The sequence below is a fragment of the Balaenoptera ricei genome, chromosome 6, assembly GCF_028023285.1.
Source record: "Balaenoptera ricei isolate mBalRic1 chromosome 6, mBalRic1.hap2, whole genome shotgun sequence".
Lineage (NCBI taxonomy): Eukaryota > Metazoa > Chordata > Mammalia > Artiodactyla > Balaenopteridae > Balaenoptera > Balaenoptera ricei.
In genome coordinates, this window is record NC_082644.1 from 89083055 (window position 1) to 89099515 (window position 16461).

The 16461-nt window shown below is 51.0% G+C and overlaps 2 protein-coding genes across 2 annotated transcripts; both read left to right on the forward strand.

Annotated features, from left to right (window-relative positions):
* The first annotated feature begins 3274 nt into the window (after window positions 1-3274).
* On the forward strand, window positions 3275-4396 carry FOXE1 (forkhead box E1). Its single transcript, XM_059926503.1, has one exon. It carries the CDS (start codon window positions 3275-3277, stop codon window positions 4394-4396), a length of 1122 nt encoding a protein of 373 aa, XP_059782486.1.
* Window positions 4397-13375: 8979 nt separating this feature from the next.
* Window positions 13376-13766, forward strand: LOC132367896 (large ribosomal subunit protein eL22-like). Its single transcript, XM_059926504.1, is given in 2 exon segments — window positions 13376-13659; window positions 13661-13766. Coding segments are annotated over 2 exon segments (369 nt in total). The 5' UTR covers window positions 13376-13396.
* The last annotated feature ends 2695 nt before the right edge of the window (window positions 13767-16461 follow it).

Here is a 16461-nt window from a genome sequence, read left to right on the forward strand (position 1 = left end):
GGGGATCTTTATGTATAGTTTTGATCCAAACGGGTGAATTGTCCCAGTTCACTCAAATCGTTTAATTCAAATTTTACATCATGGATTCATAGAATCTTCAAAGTACAGAATTTTGAAATGTGTTATTAGAATAAAACATTTATGGAATAGAATTTTTAGGATCCTTTGTTCATGAAAATCTTAGAATCATAATCTTAATAAATCTAATCTCAGGATGCTAAGGCTTGGTTTGTTGCACAGGTGTAGCTCAGTAGCCGCAAAGTTTGAGAAAAAGGATCAGTTGTCTACAATGGGTCCACAGTCACAAAACAATGAGGATCAAAATATCGTGAGACATGGAGGTTTCTAACCATAGTAATTGGAGCTTAAAAGTCTCTATCATAAAGTCATTAAAGCATATGGTCACAAATATTATAAGAATTATTAGATTATTTGAGTTATAAAATAGTGGATCTAGAACTAATATTTTAGAATTAAATAAGAAGAGAGATGTGGATTTAAAGGACCCAAATCTTCCAATCAGACATTCCTAGACAGGAATTCAAATTAAGTTATATGTACCTTAGAGCTGCAAAAATATCTAAAACCTAGAGAAACTACAACTCCCAGCAGTGGCATCATATTTTCAGGCACAAAATCTTACTCCCAGCATCTTAAAATATGAGGAATACGCTTTTACTCTCTGACCAGAAGCTTAAAGTCATAGGAATATAATCACAGTCAAATAATTTAGACTTCTGGTCATGGAATCTTAGAACTACAGAATCACATTATTTGATTTATGGATTCACGTTAGGACAGTGGTCCAAAATTTAACATTTGGAAATCTGAATGTTGGAAATACAGAGAACCACAAAATCCAGTATTAAAAGATTGCTATAATGTATATGGTTAAAATGTTAAACTTTTTTTTTCCCTTTGAAAAAACGTAACAGGATGAAACCTGGATTTTCGCAGCTTCGTTACTTTGCTGGGAGGAAAGTAGGAAGGAAGGAAGCTGGGAGGTTTTTGAGCGAGTGAAAAGCCTCTCCCGTCTTTCGAGCATGAATCCGCTGAGGAAGGTCTTCATGCAAACCGTTCAATTTGATTCCACACCCGGGTCGCCGGAGCGAGGATCTTAACTCTTTGCCTCTTTCTTCCGAAGGCATTTGCCCAATGCTTGGCGGGGCTGAACCTGCCCGGAGCTCATCTCCACGAAGAACGCGACTAAAGCCCCTGAAGGCCGCCGCCCGCGCTCTCGCGGCTCTCTCCGCCCAGCCCTGCACCCGCAGCCCCGCGGAAAGCTGCGTCTCGGCCGGAGCCTGAAATCCTAAGGGTAGAACGCCCCACCCCTGACACCCGCACATGCTTTCCCGCCCCCAGTTCTCAGAGGAGAAAATTCAGGGCTTGTGACCGGGAAGGGACAGGCCCAAAGTGTCCCTGCGAACCCAGACCTTAGGGGCCGCCGCCGCAGGGGGTCTTGAGCGAGGCCAGATCAGGCCTTAGGGAGCTGGCGGGAAACGAACTCCGAAACCGGACACCCACGAAGCGGACGGGTCCCGTCTGCCCGCCCCTTCCCCGGGAGACTCGCCCACCCAGAGCGCCCACAACCCCGGCCCCCACCTCTCGCAGCCCTCCGTCCCGCTGCGGGAAGGGGCTGCTCGGCTGCCCCCGGAGGTCTTGGGAGCCACTTGGAGCCTTCCTGGCTGGGCGAACTGGAGGAGAAGGTTGCCGCGAGAGGGCAGAAGCCTAGCCTCCATCCTCTTTAAGCTGTGTCACTCCACATCATATAGAGAGGGGTCCCGAGCCACCCAAAGATACAAGATTGGAGGGCGGGGGGGTGGGGCGGGTGTTGCGGCCTTTCCCTAAATATCAGCAATTGAGATACAAAACCTCGGTACAGTGGAGGAACCTGGAACCCACCGAGGGAAAGTGGCTACCTCTGGTACATGTCGAGGAAACGCACTCCTACCAGAGACGCAGGCAGGTGTGAGGTTCGGCTAAGCTGCGAAGTCGCGGTGGAACCGTGGCAAGTCACCTCCTCTATCGGACCTAGGAATCCTGCCTGAAAGATGAGGGACTGGATGGGGAATGGCCAGGGCAGCCTTGAGTTGGGGTTTGAAAATAAATCATCCTTGAAAGACCTTGGAAGCCAGTCACCTGGAGTGTCTTCTCCCTTCCTCGTCCCCCACCCTCAAGAACCAAGCGCCCCTCAGCCAATTCTCACCCTCTCCAGCCAAAAAAGGTGAGGCGAGCCCTTCCTTTCACCTGCGGGTCCCAGCCTTCTATAGAGGCTGGTAAAGTCCCGAAGCGCTGAGTTCGGGCGCCGAGGTCTCCAGAGACAGTTCCTGGCCTCTCCCGACCTCAGTCTCCCCGTCGGCGCGCAGAGGACCGGCCCAGGAGACCTCCAAGGGACCTCCATGCTCAGATCGTGTGGTGTACCCGCCGCGCCGCCACAGCATCTCCTACCTGGGGAGGTGCGCCGAGGCCCAGGGGGCGGGCAGTCGGGGGGCGGGCGGGGAACGGGCACCGCCCCAAGCTTCCTGGCGCCTTTAAGGAGGAGAAACCCGCAGAGGGAGGAGCCGGTCCGGGTGTGTGCAGGGAAGCGCCTCGCCAGCGGTCTTGGCGGCTTGAGGCCAACCCTGCGGAGAGGAACAGTCGCCGGCCACCCCGCCTGGCCCGCGCCGCAACCTCGCCGCCGTCGCCTTGCCTCGCCTCCTTGCCCTCCGCGCCTTCGGCGGCCCCGGCCGCAGGGGCGCCGCCTAGGCGGCCCCCACCAGAGTGTCCCCACGCCTGCACTAACTGCTCTCGTTTCAGACCTTGGGGCCCGCAGCCTCCTCTGCGCTCAGGACCTCGACGGTTATCCTCAGATCAGCAGGAAGCCCAGAACTGATGCAGGCGCTCCAGCCCAGGACCAATTCCAGACCCCGTGACCTCCTGGCACCAGCGCGCAAAGGACACTTCAGCCTGCGACAAGAGCCTCGTCCGGGTCCCAACGTCGCTGCTGGCGCCTGACTTCGAGCTCCAGAACACGAGCAGAGCCGTCGGTGGGCGGGACACTCTTGAGCCTCTGTCCGCACTGAGCCAGCCCGGAAACTACGGGCGCCAAAGCTCCTGGGCGCCCCTGCCAGGAAAGCTGTGCTCCCGGTGCCAGCTGCGAGGACACCCTGAACTCTCTGCAGAGGGCCCCAGCGTCGGTTCCCGTTACCCTGCGTCCCGGGCCCAGCAGCTCCCAGACCCGCCCCCGACCCTCGACAGCAGCGGGGACGCCCCAGGGACGCGGGACGGCTGCGCCATGACGGCGGAGAGCGGGCCGCCACCGCCGCCGCCGCCGCAGCCGGAGGCGCTGGCGGCCGTGAAGGAGGAGCGCGGTGAGGCGGGGGCCGGGGTCCCCGCAGAGGCCGCGGGTCGCGGCGCTGGCGGGCGGCGGCGGAAGCGCCCCCTGCAGCGTGGGAAGCCGCCCTACAGCTATATTGCGCTCATTGCCATGGCCATCGCGCACGCGCCGGAGCGCCGCCTCACGCTGGGCGGCATCTACAAGTTCATCACCGAGCGTTTCCCCTTCTACCGCGACAACCCCAAAAAGTGGCAGAACAGCATCCGCCACAACCTCACACTCAACGACTGCTTCCTCAAGATCCCGCGCGAGGCCGGCCGCCCGGGCAAGGGCAACTACTGGGCACTCGACCCCAACGCCGAGGACATGTTCGAGAGCGGCAGCTTCCTGCGCCGCCGCAAGCGCTTCAAGCGCTCTGATCTCTCCACTTACCCGGCTTACATGCACGACGCGGCCGCCGCTGCGGCTGCTGCCGCGGCCGCTGCCGCTGCCGCCATTTTCCCGGGCGGGGTGCCCGCTGCGCGCCCGCCTTACCCGGGCGCCGTCTATGCAGGCTATGCCCCGCCGTCGCTCGCCGCGCCGCCCCCGGTCTACTACCCGGCTGCGTCCCCAGGCCCGTGCCGCGTCTTCGGCCTGGTGCCTGAGCGGCCGCTCAGCCCAGAACTGGGCCCCGCGCCGTCAGGGCCCTCCGGTTCCTGCGCCTTTGCCTCGGCCGGCGCCTCTGCCACTACCACCGCTTACCAGCCCTCAGGCTGCGCCGTCGCCCGACCTGCCAACACTTCCGCCTATGTGGCCGCCTACGCGGGCCCAGACGGCGCGTACTCGCAAGGGGCCGGCAGCGCCCTCTTCGCAGCGGCTGGCCGGTTGGCCGGGCCCGCTTCGCCCCCCGCGGGTGGCAGCAGTGGCGGCGTCGAGACTGCAGTGGACTTCTATGGGCGCACATCGCCCGGCCAGTTCGGAGCACTGGGGCCCTGCTACAATCCTGGTGGGCAGCTCGGAGGGGGCAATGGAGGCGCCTACCACGCTCGCCATGCGGCTGCCTATCCAGGCGGAGCGGATCGGTTTGTGTCCGCCATGTGAGCCGAGCATACAGGCGAAAATTCATAGATACCTCGACTGCCTTTACGAACTCAGTATTCACGAAACCTGAGGACAGGACTGGAGAGAGGATCGAGTTGAAAGCCACATAGGAGGGACCGAGCCGGAGGTTCAGGCGCAGCCTCCTGGTGCACCGTGTACACACCGGTTCGCTTTGAAAATGGGAGGAGGTGGGGAGAGGCATCCTCGGCCCACGGACTGAGACAATGGACCCTCACTGAGGCGAAGCTCCAAAGGTCGTGCCTTTCTGACATTCTACCGGGGAGGGTCCTTGGCTCTAAAGGAGGCACAACGTAGTGTCTACACCAGAGGCTAAGGGAATTGTGGAGAATCACATGACTTCACTCTTCCCCGTACTTACCAAAACTCGGGTCTTTTTACACAGTTCCATCTCTTGTGCCTTTGACTACGTTATTACAATAAAAGGCTCCGATAGTGTCTTCCTACTTAAGGTGAGGAGGACAAATTCGCAAAAGAAGTAACCATTTTTTTTAATGGGAAAGATCTCTGCTTCGCTTGACCAGGGGCTGCTTTTCCCTGCCTCTGAGAACTGCAGACCTGGCTCTGAGTCTGGACGGTGCCCCAGCGCCACAGTGTAACCCAGTTCCATCACTCACACCCCCAGTTTTCCCATCTATAATACAAGAGGGCTGCAGAATTCAACCGTCCCCCATATGATCTTTAAGGGCCCATCATGGTTGTTGCATATCTGGCAGCATGGGTGGGCCACCCAGGGCCTAACCCTATTCCAAGGAATGGAAACAGAGCTCATGACAAGCATCTCTGGATTACCTCCAGGCACCGGTTATATCATAATTTCGTGAATCTTTTGAGCATGATGTGCTGATCATTTGGCAGCTATTACTGCTGGGTCCTAAGTGCGGTTTTCCATTGAGGCAGGTAGAAATACATTTGTCCATTGCCCACGCTTTCTTTTCATCAAGCAGCCTGGGACCCAATGGGTGAACTAAAATTCAAAGAGATGACCGGACTCAAGGGAGCCTGTTGATGACAGTTTTCATTTTGTTGGGCTGGCTCTTCCATCCCTGGTACCCTCTGCCGTACCTTGGCAGCCTCCTCATGCAAAAAAGAAAGAGAAAAATTAATTGGGGCCATCAGTTAAGTAAGCTTTAGAAAGAAACTGGTGTTTAACTTTGCTTTGTATCCTTTATTTGTTTCAAGCAACAAGCTGACCAAAATCAGAAAGAAAAAAAAAATGCAACCATTTCCCCACCTTTCTCTCGAGAAATCTTGTAAGTTTCGATTCTGTAGCAAAACTTTCTTGCATTAAATATTTCAGAGGCTCGGTGTGCAGCTTTCAGATAAACCTGAGTGTTCAGATGAACTGTTTTAATAAAGATCTTTGAGCAAGTGAGTTTTGACAAGAGAAATGCAGCCTCTTTCTGCAGAGTTAATTTGCTAGGGAAGAGTTGGGGGGTGAGAAAGAAGACTGAAAACCACTGGTAATTTTTATTTTTAATTCTGGGGATTGCACTATCCTGTTCACAAAGACATGTGAATGTGATTCAGTCCAGACGGGTATTTGTCTAAATAAGTGCTGCCCAATAGAAATATAATGTAATCTGCCTGTGTAATTAAAATTTTTCTGGTAGCTGCATTAATTTAAAAAAAAACAGGTGAGATTAACTAATAATATATTGTATTTAACCCAATTTAATGTCCAAACCATCATTTCAACATATAATCAATATAAAAGTTGTTGAGATACTTTTTTCATACCAAGTCTTTAAAATCTGGAGTGTATTTTACACTTACAGGTCATCTGTTTGGACTAGCCACAGCCAAGTGCACAGTAGCAGTGTGTGGCTCATGGCTACTGTATTAGACGGTACATGTCTAGATGTTGGTCCTTCCTGACTTTGATGGTGGTAAATGACCACCTGGAGGAGGGGGCAGCTGCAGCACTGACACTATTGCTAGTGGGTCCAGATTTCAGACCCAGCCCTGTGACCTTGGCAGAATCTAGGTGTTAGGCCTCCCTTATCTCTGTATGGATCCTTGCAGGTTGAAATTCAAAGGTTCTCCGTGTGCAGCTAGACAGTATGGCTCTCCCAGGCAGAAATCAGGATGCCTTGCCTCGTTGGCACTGGCCAGAAATTGAAAGCCCTCCACCCAGAGGTTTTGTCTTTGTCTTCCTAAAGCCCAGCTGGGGGATTGGGGCTGGAAAAGGGCAGTCTATGCGCCCAGTTAATGCAGCGGTTGAGCCTTTCTCTGTGTTTTAATTACCAAGTCCAATGCTTTGACAGCGCCATTAACGTTAATCCAGTCCTTTCCCTAGTGTCCTCATTTGTGAATGGGAATTTGTGACCCCTCCCTCAGAGTCCACCTGAAGTTAAACGAGTCAAGAGGGATAGAAACGCTTTGTAAACTGTAAAACGCCGGGCACACGAGGGAAGAAGGTTTTAACATTAAAGCGCCGCCTTATCCGGAAGTCTCCTGGAGCGTCGCGGTAAAGCCGGGGGAACAAGAAAGACAGGGAGGGAAAGCGCACGCGTCTTCGCCCCCAGCTCTCCTTGTCAACTGGGACGACAGGTGAGATCGACCAGGGTCTGTGCCCTGAGAGAGGGGACGCTGCGAGGAGGGAACTGGGTATACAGCAGGAGCCAGGAGAGACAGCGAGACCCTCGAGGTGTTGAGGAGAGAGCGTCAGCCCTTCTCGGCCTCCTGCCGGCCGGCGACACCCAAAGCTAGCGCGCCACCCGGCCGGGCCAGAAAGGACGCTGCGCAGGCGAGGGAGCGCCGCCCTTCATCCACAGCCGGGCCGGGCGGACCCTCCAGTCCGCGGGACTCTAGGACATCGAGAACATTCACTGATGCGTCTTGGGACAATCCAACTCTCCGAATCCCCAAACCGTGAAATAGAACCTCCCCGGCTCCCCGTCTAGGGGCTCAGAGACCGGAGGTGCGTTTCTCTTTTTCTTCTTCCTGTCTTGAATCCAGAGAAATCGTTTGCGCGTCTCTGAGCCCTGCACCCCGCCGCGTCGTGTGCAGGGCGCCCCCCCCACACACACACACACACAACCCCGGGTCTGTAATTAGATGCGTTCTTCCCTAATTGCCCAAGGCTCGTTAGAATTCGCCCCAGAGCTGTAACATTTTCTTTCAAATTAACTTTGCTTGCAATTAAGCTTAGGAAACCAGCAACAAAAGCAGACTTGGCCCGAGGTCGTTTACTACGAAAACGGATTAGGGAAATTTCTGCCCCAGTTTTAAGGGGAAAGATTCCTGCGGCCAGAGCTTTGGGGGAAGAGTTCCCACAGCTGAGGCCAAGTGGGAGGAGGAAGCTGCTTGCGGCGGTTGTGGATGGTGACGGCATTGGCCTTCCTCCTCATCTCGGTGATTCGTGCGCCAGAAGAAGTGAGGGTAACCTCGCTGAAAGGAATTCCGGAGGGTTTGGGCTGAATTACACACCTTGACTTGAAGCTGCTGTACATAGTTACAGTTCATCCAGCACGCTCATAAACATAATCTCATTTACTAAGAACTCTGTGAGAATTTTTTCATTAAAATTAATTTTTTTCTTATTACAAAATTGGTACACGTTCATTGTAAAAAACAAAAAATACAACTTAAAAAGAAGAATCAAAGGAACCCATAGTTCGTCCAGAGAAAACACAGCAAACACCTCAGTGAGTATCTTTTCTAGTTTTCGTTTTTGTTTTTCCTTTGCAAGAGGCCTGAGCCTCAACTCTGTCACTAAAATACTGTGAGATCTTGAACAAGCTCCTTCCTGCACTGTGTAGGCCTCAGTTTCACCATCTACAAAGCTGGGTGGCAGGTCCCCTTTCACCCTCACAAACTCCCCTTTTTTTGGTCATTTGAATCCAGGATGCACTTCTCCAAGCGCCAGTAGAGAAGCTGAGAGCAGGAGGCTTGCCCTCCCTGCTGTTTTGCACAAAACATTAAGGCCCTGAGGCCTTGAAGCTCTAAGTGTGGGCCACAGACTAGCTGCATGGGCATCCCCTGAGAGCTTGCTAGAAATGCAGACTCTCAGGCTCTACCCAGATCTCCTGAACCAGAACCTGCAATTCAACAAGACCTCAAGTGATTCATATGCCCTGGGCAGAGAGGCAGAGCTTTAGAGAAGTGGGGTGGGGGTGGAGGACGTGTTATGTTGTTGAAATCAGAGATCCCAGAATAACTTCCAGAAGGCTCCTGTTTCTCAGCAAGAACCCCAACCAGAGATGGCTGCAGAGAGAAGAGATGGCTAGGGTGGAGCCCTTCACCTCCTCCCTTGGGTGTGCTTTACAGTCTTGGAATCCTAACCCTTAGAATGCATCTCACCTCATGTTCCCTGTCTGATAGGTGACCATGACCATGACATTCACTGAGAGTGTATCTGAAACCATCTTGAAAGCTGGACTGTCAGAGCCGGAGCAGGAACCCAAACTCCTGACTCCCTGCTGAGCCACTTTGGGGACCTTGGGTTCTGGTCTCTGTACCCTCCATAAGCAGCAGTCATTTGCCCAAGTATGGATTAAACTTGGCAACTTCAACCCCAAGTCTGGGCTTGTTGGGGTTTAGGAGAAAAATAAAGCTCTCTTCTCAGCAGGAAGAGGCCCCCACCTCTGAGTCCATCTGGGCTGAAGGATCCTCCAGTAGAGCATTTAAGTACCCCTCTGACAGCCTACGATCCTGGGCATCCTAATGAATCCTCCCCCACCCCAAACACCCACACCTTTCTGGAGAATTTGGTTTCTGTGCTCATCCTGCTCCTGAGAAGTGCTGACTCCTGGGTGGGGGTCGGCATGACAGGACAACTAGCCGAAAAAAGTCCCTGATGATAAGGAGCATGTACCAGACTGGGCTCTCTTCCCAGGATCACATAGCAACTCAGTGGAAGAACCAGGACTCTCATCTCAGTGCTCACATGAGTTTTCAATAATAGGAATAAATAGGAATACCATGCGTGCGTATAGAGCTTCTATAGAGCTAAAGGGGCACAGGACTTACCCAACATCTCATAGTGTCCAAGCCTGGCTAGAACTTATGCCTCCCTCAAGGGAGACTGCATTTGATTATCACCCTCATAAAAGGCAGTGTGGAAATGGAAGTAATCAGACGGGGGGTGGTGAAGGTGGGGGTTGAGGGATGGGGAAGGAGTGCAGCTGCGGGAGGGCCCTCCATTGTATGGATGGGTAAACTGAGCCTGGGATCAGTTAAATAAATAGCTTAGAACCACCCAAAGGGAAAGCAGTGTGACTGGTGCTTTTCAGCCCAAACTGAGCAGTGAACTAAAGGAAAAGCAGGACCAACAGGTTGGGTGCAGTGAGGATAGGAGGTCTTTAACAAGTTTGGTGCCTGTCCCTACCCTCCTTCCAGCGTCTTCTTTCCGGGCTGAGGCCAAAGCCAGCCTTTGCAGAGCTCCTGCGGTGGAAAGGATGACTGCTCCCTATGGAGCTCCCCATGCCCCTCTGCCAGCCCCACAACCCCTCTTCTGAGAGCTGAGGCTCAAATTTCCAGCTCAGCCCAGAAGGGTTAACCTGGTGCAGAAGCATGTAGTCAGAGAGGCCCTGGGGATCAACTGTCAGCCCCTCCCAGGATGAGGAAGGGATTGAGAGGCGGAATCAGGGTGGATCTCAGCCCTGGTGCACAGCACTGGCTTATCTCACTATCTGAGAACCTGGAGCGGCTTCTCCCAGGAGTGTGGGCAGAGCAGAGCCCCAGCTATGATTTTTCAGGCGTGGAGGCATTCAACAACCAGAGATAACGTGTGAGAAGCACAGCCTCATAGAGCCTAACTCTTGCCTCTGCTCTCAACCCCCAGCAGCTGGCCAAGCCCTCCCCATGGATGCTCCTGCCTCCTCCCTCCATTCTGCCCCCACTGCCAGCCTCACTTCCTGAACCTGAGCTCCAGTCCTATGGGAGCAGGCTCCCTGCTGTCTGCAACAGAAAGCCCAAACTCCTCACCTGGCACTTGGGGCCCTCCATTATCCTTATGCCAACCCTCTTCCCAGCCTCATCTCCCATAGTTGCCCTTCCTACACATCTAGCCTCTAGCCAACGCCCCACTTGCTGTTCCCAGACTCCCCTGTGTGTTCCTGTCACCATGAATTTGCTCTGACCATTACCTCTCTAGGAACCCCCTAACCCCATCTTGCACGTCTAAGGCCACCAACCCAGTAGGAGGCTCCATCGTCTCTCTCCTGGATCACAGCACCAGCCTCCTAACAGGGCTCCCTGCTCCCTCCACTGCTCTCCTCAGTCATTCCCCACAGCAGCCAATGTGTGATTCAGCTCAAACATCAACAGATCATGTCACTCTCTCGCAGAGGTCCAGACCTCAGGACAAGGGAGTGAGATTAGGAGCTTGGCATGTTTGTGAGCAGTTCCATGAAGGGTTTCTTACACTATGAGAAAATTAATATGAGCACTTTCAAAATTTCCCCCTCCCATGTAACACTTTCCTTTTATCCTAAATTTCATCAAAGCTTCATAATTAACCTTGTGTGAAGTGAGGTGTGCCCACATTTTTCCTGTACCCATGCTCAAAAGAAAGAACAATGTCTTATCATGGGGATTGGGCACAGGGGTCTTGATGGTAGAGCTGAGATGGAGCATCTTGAGGACAACCATATAGTGGACAACTCTGGACAGAAGTAAAACAATACACTCTCTGGCATATTCAAGAAGAAGTTGTGCCAGACTGCTAGTTGTCTACCCAGCCATTTTCTCCCCTTCTTCTCTGCTCACAAGACCCTGATTTTGTTCAGGTTGCAGTTGGTCATGTGTTTTAGGGGAAGTCTTACCCCTTGGAGTATCCACCGGCTCAATCTGGACTTGTCTAAGGTAAACGTGGTGATGATTCCATCACTCTTGCCAGTGATTATTGAGAAACAGGCACAGGATACTTTCCAGGCCAATGAGATGTCCAGAAAAGTCTGCTCAGGGCTTCTGGGAAATATTTCTTTGTTCTTAAAGAGACAGGGGGAGAGCAATAGCCATTTTCTTCCTCTTAATGTTGTTAGAGTGTGACTCCTGGAAGTGTGACAGACATGTTGGGCTCGGAGGGTACCAGCCTAAGAGAACAAGCCAACCTGCTTAGGATGGCAGAGCCAAAAGGTGGGAATAACCTGGGGGCCTGATGATATCACTGAGCTGCTGAAAGAACCAACCCTGGAACAATTCTTTACACCTGTGGGCGATAACAAACGTCCTCTAAGTTTAAGCCTCTTATCTTTGGGCTCTGTGTTACTTGCAGCCAAATGCATCCTAACTAATAAAGAAGGTGACCTTTATGGAGCAGGAAAAAATTGATTCTTGGTTTTCCCTTTGAGATTTCCTTTGCCATTCTTATTTAAAAAAAAAATACAGCTGAAAAATTATCTAGTCCCACCCCTTGTTTTATAGAAGGAAAAAACAAGGACCAGAGTAGGTAACTTTCCACGGTTGTACAATGAGCTAACATCTTAGGCCCTTGTCCAGGGCTCTCACCACACCATTGCTCTTCCCCAGTTTCAAGTGGCTCAGCAGTGGCACAGCTGACTAAGGTAACCCTGACATTACCCAAGAGAGGCTGTGTTCAGGGTGTACCAAGCGCTTCCACATATGTTATCCTTTGGATCTTCACAACTGCCCTGGGAAGTAGCAGGTTTCAGGTGTATTTTTTTCAGATGAGAAAACTGAGGTCCAAGAAAAGAGGACAAGCTCAAGGTCACAGACCTTTGCCTGAGAGGGATTCAACCCAGGTGTAACAAAGTTCACAGCAAAATGAATCAAACATGAGGATTTTTCCTTCCTGGATATGGGAATCAGGAGACTTGCGTGTTGGTTTTGACTGCAGCTCTGGGGAAATCCTCTCTCTTTGGGCCTCTAAGTAGGGTGGATCTTCCACATGTCCCTGACTTACCTCCACAGGGCGTGTGAGGCTTAAAGATAATGTCTGCAAAGTGTGTGGATCTGCTTGCTTCAGATCCTACAAAGTAGGATGGTTAGTGCCAAAGCTGAAGGGGACTGGCTGTTGCTTAAAACAAGCTCTACCATCGTGGGCCTCTTTTCACCCTCCTATCACCCCACCCTGACCCTCCCAGCTTCAGCCAGCGTTGGTCCCACCAAGGCGAAAGCTGCAGGAGCAGGCCCGTAGTTTACAGAACACCTGGGAGAGGCTGTGGGTAGCTGGGTAATTTCCAAATTAGTTGTAGGAGAAACCTAACAAAACAATCTGCAGGCTAAGCATCCGGGGAGCTCTCTGTGAGACTGACAGCCTGGAATCCAGCAAGTACAATGCACCGACCACAGGCGGGAGGGCCCTTCTTCCTTGGCGGGAGGAGGGCTGACTTACTTCCAGCAGGGGCCCGTCTGGGCCTGCAGCTGGCCTGATAGGAGAGCAAAACCCCAGAACTGAAACAGGCTTTCCACCCAAATTCCAAACTATAATGAATATAAACGACTTTCCCGAAACGCTACTGCAAGGTTGGCGGGCCAGTGAGTTACATGCCCTGGCAGACACCTCACTTCTCAGCAAGGGGCTTTCAGGTCTCATTTTGAAGGTTTCCTCCTGAATCCATCCTCAGGAAACCTGGGCTGTGCCCCCACTACCCCTTGTAGGCTACACACAAATGCACGAAATGAACCTGGAGTCTGATATACTGTTAGTAATGGTCAAATCTGAACATTGTTTGGTACTTTCCTATTTTCTGAGAGGCTGCCTGCCTTCGTCAGAAAAGCACTGGTTCAAGTCCTGGCTCTGGTATCAGGGCAAGTCTCAGCCTAAACTTCCCCAGCAATAACATGGGTGCAACAGTGCCTTCCCTCTCTGATACCAGTCACAATGGGTAAGCTGGTGGGAGATAGTGACCATGAACTATAAGAAATGGTAGGAGCAGTTTGAAACCAGGCAACTGGGCACCAGAGCTTCTAGGTGATAACACTTTGCATCATGAGGCTCCTGGTTCAGAGAAGCACTAGGCTAGAAGTCAAAAGACTCAGGGCTGCTCTCTGATCGCACGGACAGCCTTCAAGATGGTGCCGAAGAAAGACAAGAAGCCTAAGAAGTCAACCTGGAAGTTTAGTTTGGATCTTACTCATCCTGGAGAAGATGGAGTTTTTGATTCTGGAAATTCTGAACAGTTTCTACATGAGAAAGTTAAAGTTTTTCCAGGAAAAACTGGAAATCTTGGGAATGTTGTTCACATTAAAGCCTTCAAGAATAAAATCATGGTTGTTTCTGAGGAACAATTCTCTAAAAGGTATTTGGAATATCTTACCAAGAAATACCTTAAAAAGAAAATCTTGGTGATCGGCTTCGGGGGTTGCATCTGAGGAGGAGACTTATGAACTTCGTTACTTCCAGATGAGTCAAGATGAAGATGGATCTGAGTCGGAGGAGTAGTGAAGCCATCCCTTATAGGCCTCGGCTTGCTGATAAAACAAATGAAGCATACAAGACAAAGAAACATCTAGAAATTGACCCTTAGATTATCAGTGAATGAAAAACACTGTACTCTGTTATGTTAAGCATTCATCTCTTTAGGTGTATGCTGTTTACATGGTTCTTTAATACTTTCTATAAGCAATATTTAAATAACTTATAGCTAGTGGAATTTTTTCCAGTTTTTCTGAAATGTATTGCTTTTAAAAATGTCCTCGAGTTAAAGTGTATAGTGTAGTATAGGAAAAAAAGAAGCACAATTTTGGGTATAACTTTAGATAATAAAATATTTAAAATTAAAAAAAAAAGAAGATTCGGGGCCTCACCCCTCCACAGCCACCAACTTTGTGCGTGACCTTGAATGAGTCCCTTGCCTTCGGCAGTCTCATCTATACACTGGGTAGATGTGTGTGCCTGGGGGTGATCAGATGGACTCCAGTGTCCCTTTAGCATAACCTTTGGTGAATCTGAGTCCCCCTCCCCTGAACGCAAACATGAGAATGGAATAGCATAATATGAAAGTTTCTGTAAACTGTAGTGTGATAGTTTATTTCCAAGCCCTTCCATGTCTTTATCTCATGAAGTTCTCAAAACAACCTCAAAGTGATCGGGGGTGAAGTGAAATGGGGGAAGTTATACTGCAATAGTGTTTATAGCATGGGGCGCTAAAGCCCAAAGAGGGGTCACCAGCAATTTCGATGGAGCCCACACTAGACTTGGGACACCAGGCTCTGACCCAGTGCTTTTGCAGTTACACTGTGTGAATTATTACAAATGAATGGGTACCCACAGCACTTTAATGCTGTGCCTGGCATTGTGCCTTGCCTGCGGTGGGTGCTCACAGCATGCAGACCTAGGAAAGTGGCTTGGTAGTAAGAAGTCTGAGAGCCAACCCCCACCTTGGTTACTCAGCCTGGGTCCAGGGGGGCTTAGGATTAGTACACAACCAGATCTGGGCCCAATCTTACAGGCTGCTCAGACCCAGAGTTCTCAGACATAGCCTGGGTCCCCAAGCCCCTGCCCTCCGTCCACAACCTATTATGTTCACCTTCTAGATAGCTGATGGTTATCCCAGGCCTCATGTGCCTCATACACCATCTGTCCCTCCCACCTGCCCCATAGGGTCACACACTATGGCTCCCAGTGATCACCCCTCCTGGTATTCACAGCCTGTGTAATCCCCTCCCATTGAGTCTAGTGACTTGCTTCTAATCAACAGGATATGGGAAAAGTTATAAGATGTCCCTTCCATGATTAGGTTACAAGACATTGTGACTTCCGTCTTGCTAGCACTCACTCTCTTATCTGCTCTAATGAAGCAGGGTGCCATGTTGTAAGATGCAGTACGGAGAGACCAAGATGGTAAGGAACCAAGGGACTTATGAGGAACTGAGACCTTAGTCCAACAGCCTATAAGAACTAAACCTGCCAGAAACTACGTGAATGAGCTAGGAAGCGAATCCTTCCCAATCACATTTTGAGATGACTGTAGGCTTGTGAGACACCCTGAAGCAGAGGACCAGAGAAACTGAGATCAGAAATGTTGTGATTTTAAGCCCCTAAGCTTTGGGATAATTTGTTACGCAGCAGATAACTGGTACATGGGAAGCACTCTCATTTCCACTACAGTCTCCAGCCAGGCTGTCCCATGTCAACCAGAAGACACACACACACACACATACACGAATGCCTCTTCCCCTTGGGGTGGAAGATTTGAATACTTCAGCTAGGTCAGCCTAGACTTGTTGAGGGGACTCTGAAGCCTGGGGATCCCCCCAGCCTTGTGCACTCCTTTTTTTTTTTTTTTTGGCTTCAACATGCGGCATGTGGGATTTTCGTTCCCCAACCAGGGATTAAACTCATGCCCCCCTGCATTGGGAACATGGAGTCTTAACCACTGGACTGCCAGGGAAGTCCGTTTCTTTTTCTTGTGTACTCCTGACTTTCAGAGGGAGCAAAGAGACTGGGGAGCCCCCTTGAGATGACAAAGGGAAGGAGGGCCAGGAGAGCTGCCCCCAGGGAGCCTAGGCCTATCCTTAGGACCCCTGGTTGCCCAGCCAAGTGACAGCGGGTTGCCCAGGCAAGTTTCACAATATCCAAGTCCACCTTGCAGCCTTTGAAAAAATGTACAGTGTCAATAAAAGCAGATTCAACCTACTTTCTTTTGGCCTTTAAGTCTGACATTAAGATTAGAATTAATTGCTCCCAAAAGGAAATGAGTAACACATATTACAACCTTAAGCGAGAGGCTTACCTTTGGAGACCTCAGCCAACCTCAATCTGGGCTGAGCTTTTCTCAGAATTACATCCACGACTTCTGTTCCACGCTGGGTTTGGGTGCTGTTTGAGAGAAAGGCAGTGTTTCCTAACACTCCCTTCTTCTGAATTATTTAGATTCCAAGGGGAATCCAGAAACTACATGACACCATGGCAAGATCTTTCGGACTGTGCCATGGAAAACTTAGGCAAGATCTGCCATGTTTTTAAGTAGGGCTGTGAGTTTTAAAAAAAACCAAGAGCACACGGGTCAGCCAGGAAATCCAGGATGGGTAGCAGCATGTGTGAAGACAGCTTAGCCAATACTATGCTCACTATGAGTCAGGAGTGTCATGAAGCTGCCATAATAGTGAACTTGGAGACTGCATTAAAAGAAGTA

What these genes read in the sequence shown, in the direction of transcription:
- FOXE1 (XM_059926503.1), top strand. Translation starts at nt 3,275, where the DNA reads ATGACGGCGGAGAGCGGGCCGCCACCGCCGCCGCCGCCGCAGCCGGAG.